The sequence below is a fragment of the Trachypithecus francoisi genome, unplaced genomic scaffold (assembly GCF_009764315.1).
Source record: "Trachypithecus francoisi isolate TF-2019V2 unplaced genomic scaffold, Tfra_2.0 Lachesis_group10, whole genome shotgun sequence".
Lineage (NCBI taxonomy): Eukaryota > Metazoa > Chordata > Mammalia > Primates > Cercopithecidae > Trachypithecus > Trachypithecus francoisi.
Window position 1 is genome coordinate 90,941,010 of NW_022681455.1, and position 15,459 is coordinate 90,956,468.

General features: G+C 50.7%; 1 protein-coding gene and 1 long non-coding RNA gene across 2 annotated transcripts; one reads left to right on the plus strand and one right to left on the minus strand.

Moving 5' to 3' along the window:
- The first annotated feature begins 1,410 nt into the window (after positions 1-1,410).
- Positions 1,411-9,986, plus strand: LOC117087772. Its single transcript, XR_004438906.1, has 4 exons — positions 1,411-1,738; positions 4,242-4,418; positions 4,671-4,864; positions 9,775-9,986. It is a non-coding gene; the product is annotated as an uncharacterized LOC117087772 (long non-coding RNA).
- SNX20 (sorting nexin 20) lies at positions 4,984-14,849 on the minus strand. The gene is made up of 4 exons (XM_033218366.1): positions 14,691-14,849; positions 10,876-11,014; positions 9,255-9,406; positions 4,984-7,648 (listed from the first exon to the last, which is right to left on the minus strand). The coding sequence occupies exons 2-4, from the start codon at positions 11,003-11,005 to the stop codon at positions 6,980-6,982; spliced, it is 951 nt and encodes a 316-aa protein (XP_033074257.1). The 5' UTR covers positions 11,006-11,014; positions 14,691-14,849; the 3' UTR covers positions 4,984-6,979.
- Between the last annotated feature and the right edge of the window lie 610 nt (positions 14,850-15,459).

A 15,459-nucleotide genomic window follows, 5' to 3' on the forward strand; every position in this document is an offset into this window, starting at 1 on the left:
TGCAACATTGTGGGGGGGTGTTTAAAATAACTATAGAATATGCATTAGAATACAATGAAACCATTAAACATAATGTGGAAGAATATTATGTATTATAGGGAAATGCTCATAATATATAGTGACAATTTAAAAAGCAGATTATAAAACAATATGCCAAGACATGATTTCTGCACCAGTCTGCCCTGATGGGTGAGCTAACTAAGGTTGCTGCACTGTGAGGGTGTAGAGGCTGCCCCTCGGCCCCCACCCCTTTCCTCAGGAAAGGACATGTGAGTGTTTACTGCACATCCTACAGATGAGGAGCTCACAAGGACCCTGGATGGGGGAGTCCTCTGAGGTTGCTGGAGCTGCTGCAGCCATCTTGTCACTGCCAGGAGAGAGCTCTGGAGAGCAAAGGCACAGCAGAGGAAAGCAGAACTAAGAAGAGACAGAGAAAGCGAAAGTGGGAAACGGAGAGAGACATGAGATGACAAAGTGTGGGTCCTTGGATCCTGCTTGGTGTAAAGTTAGCCTGCTCCTGGACTTTACAGATAATAAATTCCTTCCTCATCAGGTTAACCTGGGTTTTTGTGGCTTGTAACCAAAAGGGTCTGCACGGCCCACACACAAGCTCCCAGCTCATTTCCTTTGTAATTAGCAGTAACTGGAGGCGGGCGGTGCATGGATCTGCCTTGCAAGGCTTCTCTGTTAGTGCCTGGAGCCCACTCTCTCAGCTGGCACCGCCAGGGTGACACATCAGGCCGGGTGTGTCCTGGACTTGTGCTGTTTCTAGGTGCAAACTAGAACTGAGGATCCCAAGGGTAGTGGTGGGGGGTGGTTTCCTGCCTCAGGGCTGTGCTCCTGCTATCCCTCTGCCTAAAATTCTCCCCTCTCTGTGCTCCCAGGACCAGCTCCTTCGTATGCTCTGTAATTCTTTGAACAGCGCCTCCTCTGAGAAGCCTTCCCTGACCACCTGGCTGAGGACACCATTCTGTGTTAGCTTCCATTTGCTCTGGGAGAGGCCTCCTGACACTTCACTTCCATGAGGCAGGGACCAGTTCTGTCCTGGTCACTGCTGTATCCCCAGCTCTAGATAAGGCCTGGGACACAGGAATGCCACAGATGGTTGGTTATTGAGAAAACGAGCAGTTAGATCACGGCTCCCAACACCAACACAATGGGGATGTGTTGGGAGTCAACTTAGCCCTCCCAGCAGGTGGAACTGGTTTTACTGCTCCAAAACAGTTCCAGCTATGGGGACAGCCACTACAGAGCAGAGCTAAGGCCATGCTAGGCTGAGGGGCCACAGTCCACCCTGAACTGTCCCTCCCAGCCTGGAGCTAGTGAGGGGGCCGAACCTGGGAGCTGACTGGGATGGGCGCTTGGTGCAGGGACTTTTGGAGAGGAGGGCATTTTCTTGCTCTTACCATGGGGGCAACAGCTAGATGGCTGGCAGGACAGGGGAACCCATCAAGGACATACTGCGGCTTCAGACTTCAACCAGCCCAGAACACTTACTCCATCTGAGGGTTTTGATATCAGGGTGTGGCATCAGGAGCCGGAGCCTATGGGTTGAAAGCCAAGAGTGGGCAATCAAAGCTGAAACCAGGCCCACGACTTAGGAGCTGGAGAGCACACAGGGCTGAACACACGACTTGGGGACCAGGAAGCCAGGGAGCAAAGTCTTCAGGGCACTTGGGCAAGACCCCAGATGGTCTGCAGCAACGCACAGGCAACACGGGAGGATCAGCGCTGAGTGGTGAGAAATGTACCTCCTTTTGTGGGACAACATTTTCCAGTCCTTCTGAGTAAATCAAAGAGAAATCTCAGCTTGGTGACTGCAGGTCTTTAATGCTTATTTCTCTGTCTCTGTCTGTCTCTCTTAACAAAAGTCTACCAGCAGCCTCAGGCTTAGGGCCTGTCTCAGGTAAAAGCCGGTTAGGGTATAATAACAGTGATCAGTTTCATTGTGTTTATTTTTGTAGCTACTTTCTAATTATAGCAAGTGATTCTGAGTTTCCATTTAGGATAGTAATAGGAAGTTTCTTTTTCAAGTAAATGTGCATAAGTAAAAAGAGACTGCTCAAAGGAAAACGGCTGGTGGTTGATAGAACAGGCTGTGGCATTGTTGGGCCCCAGAGCGAAGGGCTGTACAAGCATGCAGGAATTTCTGGGAAGGCAGCTAAATGCAGTTTCTGCATGGGGGCCAGGAAGCATTTGGAGGCGTGACTGGGCACAGCTTGGCTTTTGAGCCCAAGAGAGGCCCGCTGGGGACATGCTGGGAGCCAACCTACCCCTACCAGCAGGTGGAACTGGTTTTGCTGCTCCAAAACAGAGTTCCAGCTATGGGGACAGCCACTAGAGAGCACAGCTAAGGGCATGCTAGGCCGAGGGGTCACAGTCCACCCTGAACTGTGCCTCCCAGCCTGCAGCCAGGAAGCTCAGAGAGGCTAGTGGCCCTGCCCGGGACTCAGCACTGACCCTGCACCCCCAGGCGCAGCTGGGTGACCCCTAAAGGCTTCCTGGAATTTGAATGCAGGGTTATTTTGTGTGTGCTGCCTCTCAGAGCATGTCACTTTGACGTGGATATCTCGGGTCTGGTCCTAGTGCTGTCCCTGTCTCGCCATGTGACCCTGGGTGAGTCACCTCTCCAGCCCTTGATTTTCCCATCTGTAAACAGAGATGAGTAAAATGACCTTTAAGGGCTTGTCAGTCCATTTTGCATTGCTATAAAGGAATACCTGAGGCTGAGTAGCTTATAAAGAAAAGAGGGTTATTTGGCTCACGATTGTGCAGGTTGTACAAGAAGCATGGCACCGACATTGCTTCTGGTGAAGCTTCAGGAAGCTTCCACTTATGGTGGAAGGGGAAGGGGGAGCTCATGACTTACATGGCAAGAAAGGGAGCAAGAGCAATGTCAGGCTCTTCTAAACAACCAGCTCTCACATAAACTAACAGAGCAAGAATTCACTCATTACCACGGGGAGGGCACCAAGCCATCCATGAGGGACCTGCCGCCATGACCCAAACATCTCCCACCAGGTCACACCTTCAACACTGGGAGTCACATTCAGCATGAGATTTGGAGGTGACAACCATACATCCAAACCACATCAAGGACCCATTTCAGTGAGGGGACCAGGGATATATCCCTTCCCTTCTCCTCCACATCCTTTAATGTGGGGCTCAGCAAGGAAAATAGGGCTTGGGTCAAATTAAAGCCTGAGCTTAATTTCATGCTCCAGCTATTAGCTGTGTAATCCTGGGCAAGTCATTTAACACCCCCAGATTACAATGTTACAAATGATCCCATTTTCCTCAACTGAGACATGGGATAGGAACATGTCCCGAGCAGAGCTGGACTGACGGTGCTATCAATGGCCCAACAGTGCCTGGTCACACAGTAGGCCTGGGGAGCCCTGACTTTTACCATACAGGGAGCTGTGTGCAGAGCTTGTTTTCAATTGTGGGCTTGGCATGGACCTGTTGGCATCCCAGGGGACAGGGTCTCACGAGGATGCCTAATCCCAGCTCAAAGAGGAGACCCCAGGACTCCGTCACAGCCAGTGGCAGGGAGTGGCTGCTGGAGCAGGGCTTCATTGGAATGAACACCTTTAAGCTCCAGGCCAAATGCCCAGAGTGGGTTTGCAGGTATGGTTGTGAGGCTGGGATGGTGGGCCCATCTGCAGTCCCCTGGGATGGGACACCTGTACGGTAGAGGGCCCGGGTGGAGAGAAGACAAGGATGGGGATGAATCCAGGACCACGGATGGCCCAGTTCCGTGGATGATTTTCATCGAGGTGTCTTCAAGTCAGTTCAACACTGGGCTTCTCAACCTTTGAGGTATGCAGGTAAGAGTCACCTGTGGCAGTAGGGGATGCTCTTGTTAAAGTGCAGACTCAGATTCAGCTCTTGTTAAAGTGCAGACTCAGATTTCAGACTAGGGTTGGGCCTGAAATTCTGTGTTCCTAACAAGGTTCCCTCCTGGGTATGGAGGTCAGGTACTCCTCACCTCTCCTGTGGACCCAGCTTTTGGGGGGTCAGGAGAAGAAGGTCCAGTCCCAGCTGCCACCACTCTAAAGTCTCCTAGAAACAAGGACTAATACAGGTGGCGTGGGAGAGGGCCCAGGCAAACAGGGGAGGTGGGGTACCCTGGTGGGGCGGCAGTGGGCCCTGTGGAAATCTTGCTGGAGGAGGGGGCCTGAGGAATTCAAGGACTTGTTCCAGGAACCCAAGGAATGAGTGGGCTCTAATTGCTGCAGCATATGGGAGATGCCAGGAGGAGCTGACTGTGGCAGGCCATCCCAGGCCATCAGACAACTTGTAGTGGATGAAGATGCAATGTCCATGGCCAGAAGAAACTCCCATGGACCCTCAGGCCAAGGCTGCCAGAAGCATGAGGAAGGGGGCAGCATTGAGTGTCATCAGGAAGAGGCAAGGTGATGGTCCTGAAGCTGCCCCATGTGGCCAGTCCCTTTTTGGGAAGCCTGAATAAATCCATTTCCTGTGCACTGTGTGGGAAGCCAACCCCTTTTCAGAGGTACTGATGGGGAGCCCCCCATGTGATTCTATAGGCTCCTTTACTCCCATATAAGTATTTTCTTTTTCTGTGCACACCACACACACACACCCCCCACACACATATCATCTATCTGTGATTTTGAGATGCACTTTTTTTCCCCACGTTTCAGCACCTCTGAACTCAATGGGATCCTACACTCCTTATAGGCCTGGCTTGATGCTGACATCCTTCAGTCCAAGGGAAGACCTGAAGATCTCCAGGTCTTGAGGCACCTGGAACACCTCCATCTGAGACCACTTTAACATGATTTCTGTGCTTGAGGGATTTTGGACCACGCTGTGTGTATTCAACCCTAAAACGTGGGTGAGTGCCAGCTTGCAGTTCAAATTCTTAGAGGAAGTTCCCTGTACTCCACCCAGTGCCAAGTTTGATTTGTGCGAATTTTCTTAATGTCCCCTCCTGTACAACAGGTTTATTTGGTATTAATCCTTATATCAGGGGTCTAACTCTTTGGTTTTCCAGGTTTTTTTTTTTTTTTTTTTTTTTTTTTTTTTTTTGCTGGAATACCCCATTAAACTGTCCATGTTGGGTATTTTTTCTCTCTTAGTAAGCATTTGGTGCATCTTAGAGTTGACAGCATTTTAGATTTGAAGAAATAACTGACAAAATCAATATAATCTGTTCTGTCATTACAAATAGACTCATAGCTCTTTAATTTTTCCATTTAACACTTTAATTTTCCATAGGCCTAGATTTTTCAAGAAGTCCAATATCTCTCACTTGAAGTGTCTTTTCCCTGGAGTAGATTGGGAGATTTGAGGGATATCTGTCCAAACACGAGAAAGTCTGTTTCTAGTCTCCCATCAAGCCTGATGGGGCGTCTACAGTTGTTACCACAAGGTGTCGCTGTTGAACAGATTCTGGTGCAGTCTAGTGTATACTTGTCCAACTCTAGAGTGATCACTTGCTGGGCCAAGTCCCTCCCCTTAAGTGGTGCCTCACATTAAGGTTCCCAAATTACAGACTCTTTAATGCACCCAAATGAGCTCATCCAGGCAGTTTAGGTCTTCAGGGGCTTCCAGCCTCCAACACACATTGGGCCAAAACCAGCCTGTACCACCAGCTCCAAGCCCTGTGTTGAATCTAGGTCATTGGTCCAGATGCCCCTTCATTCTGGACCTGTGGTGTCCTTTCCAGACAGCAGATCTCAGTCAAGGGCATCCCAGTTCATCAGAGAGGTTCCAGGATCACAGACCCTCAAAAGGGGCAGTGTTGAGGATTCAGTCTCTTCTACACAGAAGCCCCATTAAGTATGTTGTATCAACTCCTCCCAGGGCTGTTTCTACATAACCCAGGGAAGCCATTCAGGGAACAGCTGCCTTATGTATGAAGATCCACCCCTAGACAATGTGCTATGCCATCCCAGCCAGAAAAATTGTTGGCAACTTCCCTTGCCAAAAATGCCTTGTATCACAGAATCTTATGCCATTATTGCTTTCTGGCCCAGGGTCCTCCCACCCTTCAAAAGGATGGCATACAACTCCCACCGTGTGTGTGTGTGTGTGTGTGTGTGTGTGTGTGTGTGTGTGTAGAGGCTGTTCTTGAGGGCAGTAGGTGAGATTTGTTTTGCTTCATCAGGTCTACATGGTAAGGGGGAAGGGCTAGAATACTAGGATAGTATTAGGATAATGGATGGGAATATTTTAAAGCAATTCTGAGGTGGAAGGAACAGAGAGAAAAGCCTTGGAGCAGCTGGAGAGAACTGTCTTCAAGGAAATGGACTAAGCTTTGTCTAGAATGTGCAAGGTAAACTTCTTCTCCAGCTTCCCACGAAGACACTGGTGGGGTGGACACTGGTGGGGTGGACACTGGTCTGGATGTTTTTGGCAGTTGGGTTTGTGTTTTGGAGATGAAGTGGCCCTGGCATCAAAGGGACGTGGCACACAAGCAGAGGTGTCCAAGGGGTCCCAGGAGCACCTCTGTCTGATACAGATGGGGAAATTGAGGACCAGAGGAGGGGCTTGTTCAAAGTCACCCAGCGAGTTAGAGCCCCCAATGGCTTTTCCCATTAACAATGAACTCCAGGCCAGGGGTGGTGGCTCACACTTGTAACCCCAGTGTTTTGGGAAGCTGAGGCAGGAAGATCATTTAAGGTCAGAAGTTTGAGAGCAGCCTGGGCAACAGAGAGACCCTGTCTCTACAAAAAAAATAAAAATAAAAATTAGCCTGGTGTGGTGGCGTGCACCTGTTTCCCAGCTACTTGGGAGGCTGAGGTGGGAGGATTGCTTGTGCCCAGGAGTTTGAGGCTGCAGTTAGACATAATTGAGCCACTGTACTTCAGCCTGGGTGACAGAACAAGACTGTCTCAAATAACAAAAAAGAAAAGGAAAAAGGAAAAAAGAAGAAGAACCCCAAACAGCCCACCATGAGCCATGGTGACCTCAAATCTCCAGCATCCCTGCGGGGTCTTAGGCCGGCTCAGTGCAGGTATTCTCGCACGGTGAGCTCCTTCAGGGTGATGCCGCGGGGCGTGGGCCTCCGGAGCTGGCTCTCCTCCAGCCTTTCCTGCAGAGACACGAAGTCCTTGCCCAGCGTGTAGGCCAGGCGGACCATGGCGTCCAGCAGAGGCGCGTAGTAGCGATGGCCCTCCCTGGCCTGCAGGCGCTGCAGGGCCCTCTCTCCTGCCGCGAAGGCCTCGGCCGGGCGGTCGAGGTCGCGGTGGCACAGCAGCACAGCGCATAGGGCCGGGACGGCGGCCGCGGGGTAGTGGGCGGTGAGCTTCTCCTGCAGCGGCAGCACGCGCAGCAGCAGCTCCAGGGCGCGCGGGTACTGGCCGGCCCGCAGGCAGCCGAACGCCTCGCGCAGCTCCGGCCGCGTGAGGAAGTCCAGGAATTCCCGGGAGCGGCGCACGCAGCGGATGGCGTAGAGCAGGCCCAGGTACTCCTGCAGGGCGCGCCGACGCTCGCAGATCATCTCCTCCGCGAAGTTCCCCGTCAGGTGCTTCCTGGGGAATTCCACGTCTTCGATCTCCTCCCTGAACGTCTTTAGCAGCGCTTTCTGGAGCTTTGCGAAGTCGGAATAGCGCCGTTCCAGGACGGCCTTGTTGTTGTCAAAGCTCCCAGTCTGGATGACGATGATTTGGTACACCTAGGGTGCAACCAGAGAGAGCCATGGCCACCTCCTGGCGGGGGCTGCGGTGGACGCAGCACCCCGAGAGTAAAGTTAACCAGGCCAGTGTAAAGTATGCCCTGAAAACGGGCGATCCTTATATGCAATTCTGTTTATTAATTAACTAATTAATTAAATTTTAGAGACAGGGTCTCGCACTGTTACCCAGGCTGGAGTACAGTGATGCGATCATACCTCACTGCAACCTTGAGCTTCTGGGCTCAAGTGACCCGCCCACCTCAGCCTCCCGAGTAGCTGGGACTACAGGCACACCCACTACTCAGCTGATTTTTTTATTTTTATTTTTTAGAGATGGGGTCTGGCTGTGTTGCCCAGGCTGGTCTTGAACTCCTGGGCTCAAGCGATCCTCCTACCTGGGCTTCCCAAAGTGCGGGGATTACAAGCCTGAGCCACTGTGTTTTAAATTACTATTGACATCAGCTGAGTCAACCCTGGAACAACAACACAGCAAGGTGGGGACATCTGGGAGGAAAAAGGGCAGAGGGTCCTGCCCTGCAGGCTGCTGGGGTCCCTCTTGGCTTTACTTGCTAAAACTGGGCCTCCTTTTTCTGAACTGAGTTGCTGTGTTTTCCAAATGTTTCACATTTGGGAGTTAGTTTTAGCTACAATATAACATCATTTAGGTACACTGGTGATGCCGTTATATGGTAAGAAAATCATCCCTTTTCAATTATCTTTCAAGAGAATCCTGATTACAGGCAATTATATATTAAGGGCAATTATAACCCATGCATCTGACTCCAGAGCCAGATTGCATGGGTTATAATTACAGTGCCACCATGGTCTAGCTGTGTTGTTTTAGATGAGTAATTTAACCTCTCCGAGTCTCACTTTTCTCATTCATAAAACAAGGATAGGCATAGTGCCTACCTCACCTGGTGAGGATTAAATGAGTTAATGCACTGAAACCACATGGAGCTGTGCCCAGCATGCCATTGGCATTCAGTGGCAGCTTTGTTATTTATCCTGGTCCCAGGTAGGTGAAGGAGAAGGATGAAGTGTGGCTCTTAGGCAGTCTTTAACATCTCCCTAACACAAGCTAAAATTCTAGTCTAACAGGGAGAGCAGCCCCCAGGTGCAGGGCTTTCCTGAAGCCACAGTACTCAGCTAGAATTTAATAATAGTGCATAGCTTTCCTTGTATTGACTTTCCTTGTTTCGACTTTTCTAGTATGTTACTTTTTCTTTGTGCCATGTGATATTGGTTTTCCATTTAAGGCATTTCTCTTTGAAATAAATGTACTTTGTGTTTTTAAAAAGTGATCCAATTTAAAGAAAAAATAAGTGGTAATAATTATAATGGATACAGGGATAAGGCAAAATTGGTGAAGAAAGGACAGAGGTGACCGACACCCAATAAGATGGGATTAAACTGGGCTATTTCCTTCTTGGGACCAAGAAGCATGACTTCCATGGTTCGAATCCTCACAGACTGTCGCAGGTGCTGAGCCTGAAGTGTGCTGACCCATTTCATAGTTGGGAAACCTGAGGCCCCACAAGACTTATTCAGGGCCAGGAAGGAAGCAGAGTGAAAGAGGCTCCACCATTTCCCGATCTCTGCTTACCACAAACTTAGAGACTTTTCTCTCCTCGATGCGAGCTGAAGCGATCTCAAAGAGCAGTTTGACGTGCTTCCAGCGGCATTTCTCGTTCTGCCAGTACTGCTGAAGCTCCCGCGTGGTCATGCTGGAGTTGGAGCTCAGGCCACTATGCATGTCTGGAAGGACAACACCCTTAAGGATCTGCACCCTCTCAGTGTACTTTCGAGGCATGGCTTGGGGAGATGGCTGGGTCTATCTGAGATGGGATATCAGAACTCCTAAAGAGTACTGAATATCCCTCTCTCCCACCCCGCCATTTATAGGCCCAATTGGGGTATCAGACAGACCTCTGTGCCCAGCCTGGCAGAATCCACCCTACCACTGACAATCTCAAATAGCCCATCACCCCCAAATGGTTTCTTAGCTGTGGAATGTGGTGTGAGCATTTTGCATCATCCACTTCTGGTCTGCAGATTGGCCATGGTGAAATCCCCGCTCTGGACAAGCAGAGACTGTGACTTGTGTGTTTCTGTGCTCCCTGCAGCCCTGACTTTGTGACTGTCGCCAGGACTCCTTGAACACACATCAGTGGGCAGGGGAGGCAGCGATGAGGATGTTATGTTCCAGCGTCAGCGGGCTGGCCCTTCCTAACCTTCTCATCTAACTGCTTACGTACTAGGCTCTTCTCGGACGTGCACTCCTCTGCCTGGCATCCAACCCTCTATTTCCATGCCTGGAAAACGAACACAGTGTTTCTTAAACCCCACTTGAGCCCTGTGCCCCTCTGAGCTTCTTGAGAAGCGCAAATAATTGTGCATTTTATTGCAAAGGGCATGGTTCCCAGCTATTTTCCAGTCTACCCTTCAAGACCAAGCCCCCACATCACTGCACATGCCCCTTGGCATTAGAGTAAGAGCCTCCCACCTTGTTCCTATAGTTTTTTATTTTATTTATTTATTTTTCATGGCACATCTATTTTTTATTGATCTGTTTCTCTACCAAACCTCAGGACTAGTGCAGTGTTTGATTTGTTCCTGTTTCTGTTTCCCCAGTGCCCTGCATAGGGCCGGGAACAGAGCAGGTATTGAGTAGGGGCATCTTGAAGGATTGTAAGAAAAGATTTGTTCCAGGAGATGGCACTACAGCAGATGCTGTCCATGCCCCAGGCTGGACCATGCCCTCTTGGCACCCACTTTTCCAGAACATGCCACTGGCTTCCCTGAGGGCTTTCTAGGGCCATAGCAACAGGCCCAGGAGCATCCCTTCTCCTCTGCAGGGCAGGACTGGTAGATAACAGCCCGGCTTCCTCACCCCAGGATAGCACAACCCAGAGATATGTTCCAAGGTCTCCCAGAAGACCCCCGCTAGGGTTGAGCCTCAGCCACCTACTGTGCCTATCTGTTCACTGATGTCCTGCCCTGGCCTCTTGCCCTTTCCTTCCATTCCCACTCCCCTGCTGTGACTCCTAGGACCGTCTCCTGGATAAACAGCTTGCACCAAATCTGTGTCTCAGTGTCTGCTTTGGGATAACCCAAGTTATAAGAGCTGCCCAGGCCTCTTGTTGCATCTGCCCACATGACCCACATTTGTACTTTGAATGTCTTCAGACCTCTCCCCCAGACCGAGTCTCAAGCCTCAAGCCCACCTAAATGCCTCTCAGGTCCTGGGCGCAGGAGGTCAGGGCCAGTGGCTGGTGCTTCCTGCTGGGTCCTTGCTGTGCACTGTGTTACGGGTCCCTTCCAGCCAGGGCTCCCAGGGTGCTCTGGACTTGCCATGCTCCAAGCCTGCCAGAGGAATAAGAGAACAGTGAGTACCCACTCCAGTTGGGGTCCCCGGTGGCTCCTGGGGTGCCTAGGAGCTGTGTCATGCCCCCTCCTGGCAGGCAGAGGGAATGACAATGGCCCCACGGCTCAACCTTCTCCACTCTCCCAGCTGCCAGATCCCAGACCTGGGTCTGCCCCTTTGCTGGGCAGGTTACTCCAAGGCAGAGAAGACCCTTCACCTATTGCGATGATCCATGTGTTATTGAGGTGATCCTTACGTATGCTCAGAGTTTTAAATGAGATGATTTCAAGCAAAAGTATTGGCTTTAGTGATTACTTGAGCAAAAGATGCTGGCTTGTGCAGACACTCACTTTTATGTTACACATGTGAATGAAGTCTCAGTGTTCAAGCTGAACACGGTGGCTCGTTCCTGTAATCCCAGCACTTTGGGAGGCTGAGTTAGGAGGATCACTTGAGCCTAGGAATTTGAGACCAGCCTGGGCAATGTAGTGAGACCCAGTCTCTAGAAAAAATTAAAAGAAAATTATCCAGGATGCACGCCTGTGGCCTTAGCTACTTGGGAGGCTGAGACAGGAGGATCCCTTAAACTCAAGAGACTGAGGCTGCAGTGAGCTATGATGATGCCACTGCACTCCAGTCTGGATGACAGAACAAGACCATCTCAAAAAGAAAAAAGAAAGCTCAGTGTTCAGAGCAGGTAGATACTGGTATGAATCTTCTATCAATCAATCAATCAATTATCTATCTATCAGCAAAATTAACTGATAGCTTATTATACCCACTTCATACCCACCTAGGTTCTTCACAGCCCCTAATCTAGTTTAATGCTCACAAAAGTCTATCATTACCACCACATAACAGATGAGAAAACTGAGGTCTAGCCCAAAGTCATGCAGCTGGTGAGTGTGCACAACAAGCAAAGCTGAGTTTGTCTCCAGTGCTTGTGATGTGCTGGCTGTGCACTTGACACCCAACACACACTCTCACACTAGCCTGACCACTGTCTGCACTCAGGACTGTTTGCAGCTCCCTTTTATGATAAGGGAACTGAGACTTAGAGTTGCCGAAGATAAAGAGCTGGTGAGTGGTGGGCAGGATACAGACCCAGGCTGGGCTGACTTCAGAATTCTCTCCACGTTACTCAGGGAGGGAGAACAGGCAGCTGGGATCTGGTTTACATAATAACTCTGTGACCTGGATAAGTGCATGGGATGACCTGGTAGCTGGCAAGTGACTCAACTTCTCTGTGCTTCTGTTTCCTATAAATTGGGGATAATAACAGAACCCACGTTCACAAGGCTGGGGTGAGGATTCAGTCAGGCAGACTCTGAAGCCTCAGCTCAGGGCCCTGTCCATTCCGCAGACTGTGTAGTACCCCCGCTCTTAGTGTCTGGTAAGTGCTAGATGTTTCCAGAAATATTTGCGAATTAAATGACGAAATTAAGGTGGATTGGAATAGAATTACAAATGTTTGAGACAACTTAGAAAAAGGGACAATTAAAACATTAGCTCGGCTGGAGCGAGGAGCTGGTATACCGGTTAGGCATGGAAATTCAAGACAAGGAAGGTGCAAGTGACCTCACTTTTTTCTACTAGGACCTGAGGAAGCTGCCAGTGGAACATAGAGGTAGAGCTGGGACTTGAACACTGGTCTGTTGGATTCTGGGCCCTTGGTCTGAATCCCTGGGCTGACTACAGCCTAGAGAAAGATAGAGCCAATGCCTCCCTGGCACCCCCTGAGCACAGACGGGGGCGGAGGTCATGCATGTCCCTGAGCACAGCCAGCGCCTGTCCCTTGCTCCAGGGGTGAGAGCTCCTGGCCTGGGGGAGGGGAGGTCAGCTGGGGCCCAGAGTCTGCACTTCATGGGGAAGTGCTTGCTGTGTCGGGTGAAAGGAACCCTGGGGCCTTCTCCATGTGGCTCTGCATAGCCGTCCAGTGGGAAGCCCTTAGGGACCCTTGATCCAACCTCACCTTTTACAGATGGGCAAACAGAGACACGGAACAGGGGCCTGGCTGGCCCAGGGCTGCACGTTCTTGAGCATGCCGTCACGGGCACCTCTTGCTTGTCTCTTGTCCCTGTCAGGGAGTCAGGAGACATTGCCTTCCATCCTGACCAACTCTGTGTCCTTAAGCAAGTGCTTTAATATCTCTAGGCTTCTGTTTCCCCACCTGAAAAGTGTGGCTACAAGCCCCATCGTGTTGATAAGATGATGGATGACTAGGGATGGGTTTCCTACATTCTGGTAGGTGCCTAAGTGAGACAGCAGGTGGTCTATGTGATTCTTGGTGGCTGGGATTCTTGGGGGCCCAGGGCACTCCTGTGCTCAGCACTTCTGTAAAGTGGGTGATGGTGAGTGACCTTGGCCTCAGGGGCCCCAGCCTTTGCAGACCTGCTTGCATGACCAGGCAGCTGGCTCCAGATCAGAAGCAGGACACTATTGGCCCAGAGACCCTGTAAGACCCTAGAAATGATGCCTCAGCTTGGCACTCCAGTAAAGACTGAGAAAGCTGATTATGAAACCAGTCCTTAGAATAAAAATCAAATTCAGCAGCCACAGTCAGCTCCCTTATAGTTGTCTCTTACAGGTTTCATAGGGAGTCACCCATTTAAAGAGGAAGGGGAAGGAAAGAGTTGTGCACTGGTGTATCCATGGGGTCTTGGGTAGCTTCCTATCCCTCTTCAGGTCTCAGTGTCCTCATCTGTGAAATGGGAAAGAATCCTATCACTCTAAAAGCTCTCTGGGGACAGCCACATAGATGGTTCCATGGCCCTTTCCTCCCCTCTCCTCACTCTCTGTAGCAAAGATTTCTTGACTTTATAACAAAATACTATAAATGTTGGTGCTGTTGGTCTGGAGGCCTGTAGTTGGCCCAGGGAACACAGCAGCTTCCCAGTCCCCTCTACCTTCCCACCCTGTGTGCATAGACAGTCATTCTCCTCCTCCTGTCCCCAGGTGTCCTGACCACCCCCCTCTCCAAAAGCTGACTGCCAAGTCTAGTCCTTCTTCTGCTGGGCACACAGAGGCCACACCATTTTTCTGAAGGCCTGCTGAGGACTTTTCATGGGGGATGAGCCTCTAGGGGGTGAAATAAAGCTCCTGGCCCACTCTGGGAGACAGGAGATCCCCGGACGTTGGATGTGTGGCTGCCTCTGTTGGGGAAAGGGTGGGTACCCTCCAACAACTGGACGCTCACCTGAGAAGCCTTGCCAAAGCCTGGGGCTCCCAACCCAGTGTGCGTAAGAATAGCCTGGTGGGGTGGGGGTGGGATCCCAGGGGCTTGTTCAAAAGCAGGTTTCCTGGCTCCTAACATAGGAAAGTGTCATTGAACAGACCTAGATTCTGCATTTTCCACGAGTCCCCTGAAGCTATGCTGACACAGGGATTCCCTGACACCGTTTTTTTTTTGAGAAACACAGGTGTGATGACTTATTCTCCAGGCCCAAGATGGGTTGTACAAGCGCCTAGCATTTCAAAAGGAATGAAGGTGATGGAGGGTCCAGGAGCTGTCCCTTCCTCTGCCTCAGTGCGCTAAGGAGAGCTCCAGACACAGTGGCTGTCACTAACCCTTCCCCCTCCCACCCTGCCCCCAACAGGTGCCAGGCAGGGTCCCAGGAGGAGGGGACTCAGGCCACAGCAGGCAGAGGACAGCTGAGTTTGGGATCAAATACTGACCTCCAGTCTCTGGGGCTGTGCGTGTCCAGGGGTCCGGGAGGAGTGTCACATGGCCCCTTCGAGTTCTTGGTTCTCAGCTCCAGCGACCAGCCGAGGGACTGACACTTTCTAAGTTCCCCGTTTGAAAACAGGAAATAGGCTATGTGACCTGCTCCTGATCGCCCCAGCCCATTGGCTGGTGAAACATGGTATATAGAACTCAACTGACAGTCTGCCACCTCTTCTTCCGGGTAGCGCAGGGAACGGCAAGGCAGTGCAGGGCCAGCCCTGTGGGATCTAACTCAGCCTCACTCTCCCTGCAGCCTTGCAGTGGTCTGGCTGTCCTTCAAATCCCTGTTGATCTCTGGCACTCAGGCATTAGCTCTTAGAGCCCTTTAACGTTCATTATTCTACTCTATGAGCTCAGCATGATGGGGACCGTCATGCCCCTTGAACAGATGGGAAAACTGAGGCTTGGGTCACAGAGCTAGTGGGACACAGAGCCAGTGACTGACATAGTAGAGCAGTGGGTTGGAATTACAGTTCCATCTGGCGCCTTTTCTCTGAGCAAATCTGTATCCATCACCACCAACAGAAAGTACCAGGGAAGCGAAACCCCAGGGCAGTGGTGTGATTCATGGCCACCCATCTTTGTGGCCTTAAGGGCAAGAGAGGAAATCAGACAAAAAAAAAAAAAAAAAAAAAAAAAAGAACTTTGCTGGCTGTCCCAGAAGTTTACCACGTGTTTTTTTCTGAGCCACGATTCCCTTCCCCTCCATGAGAGGTAGTC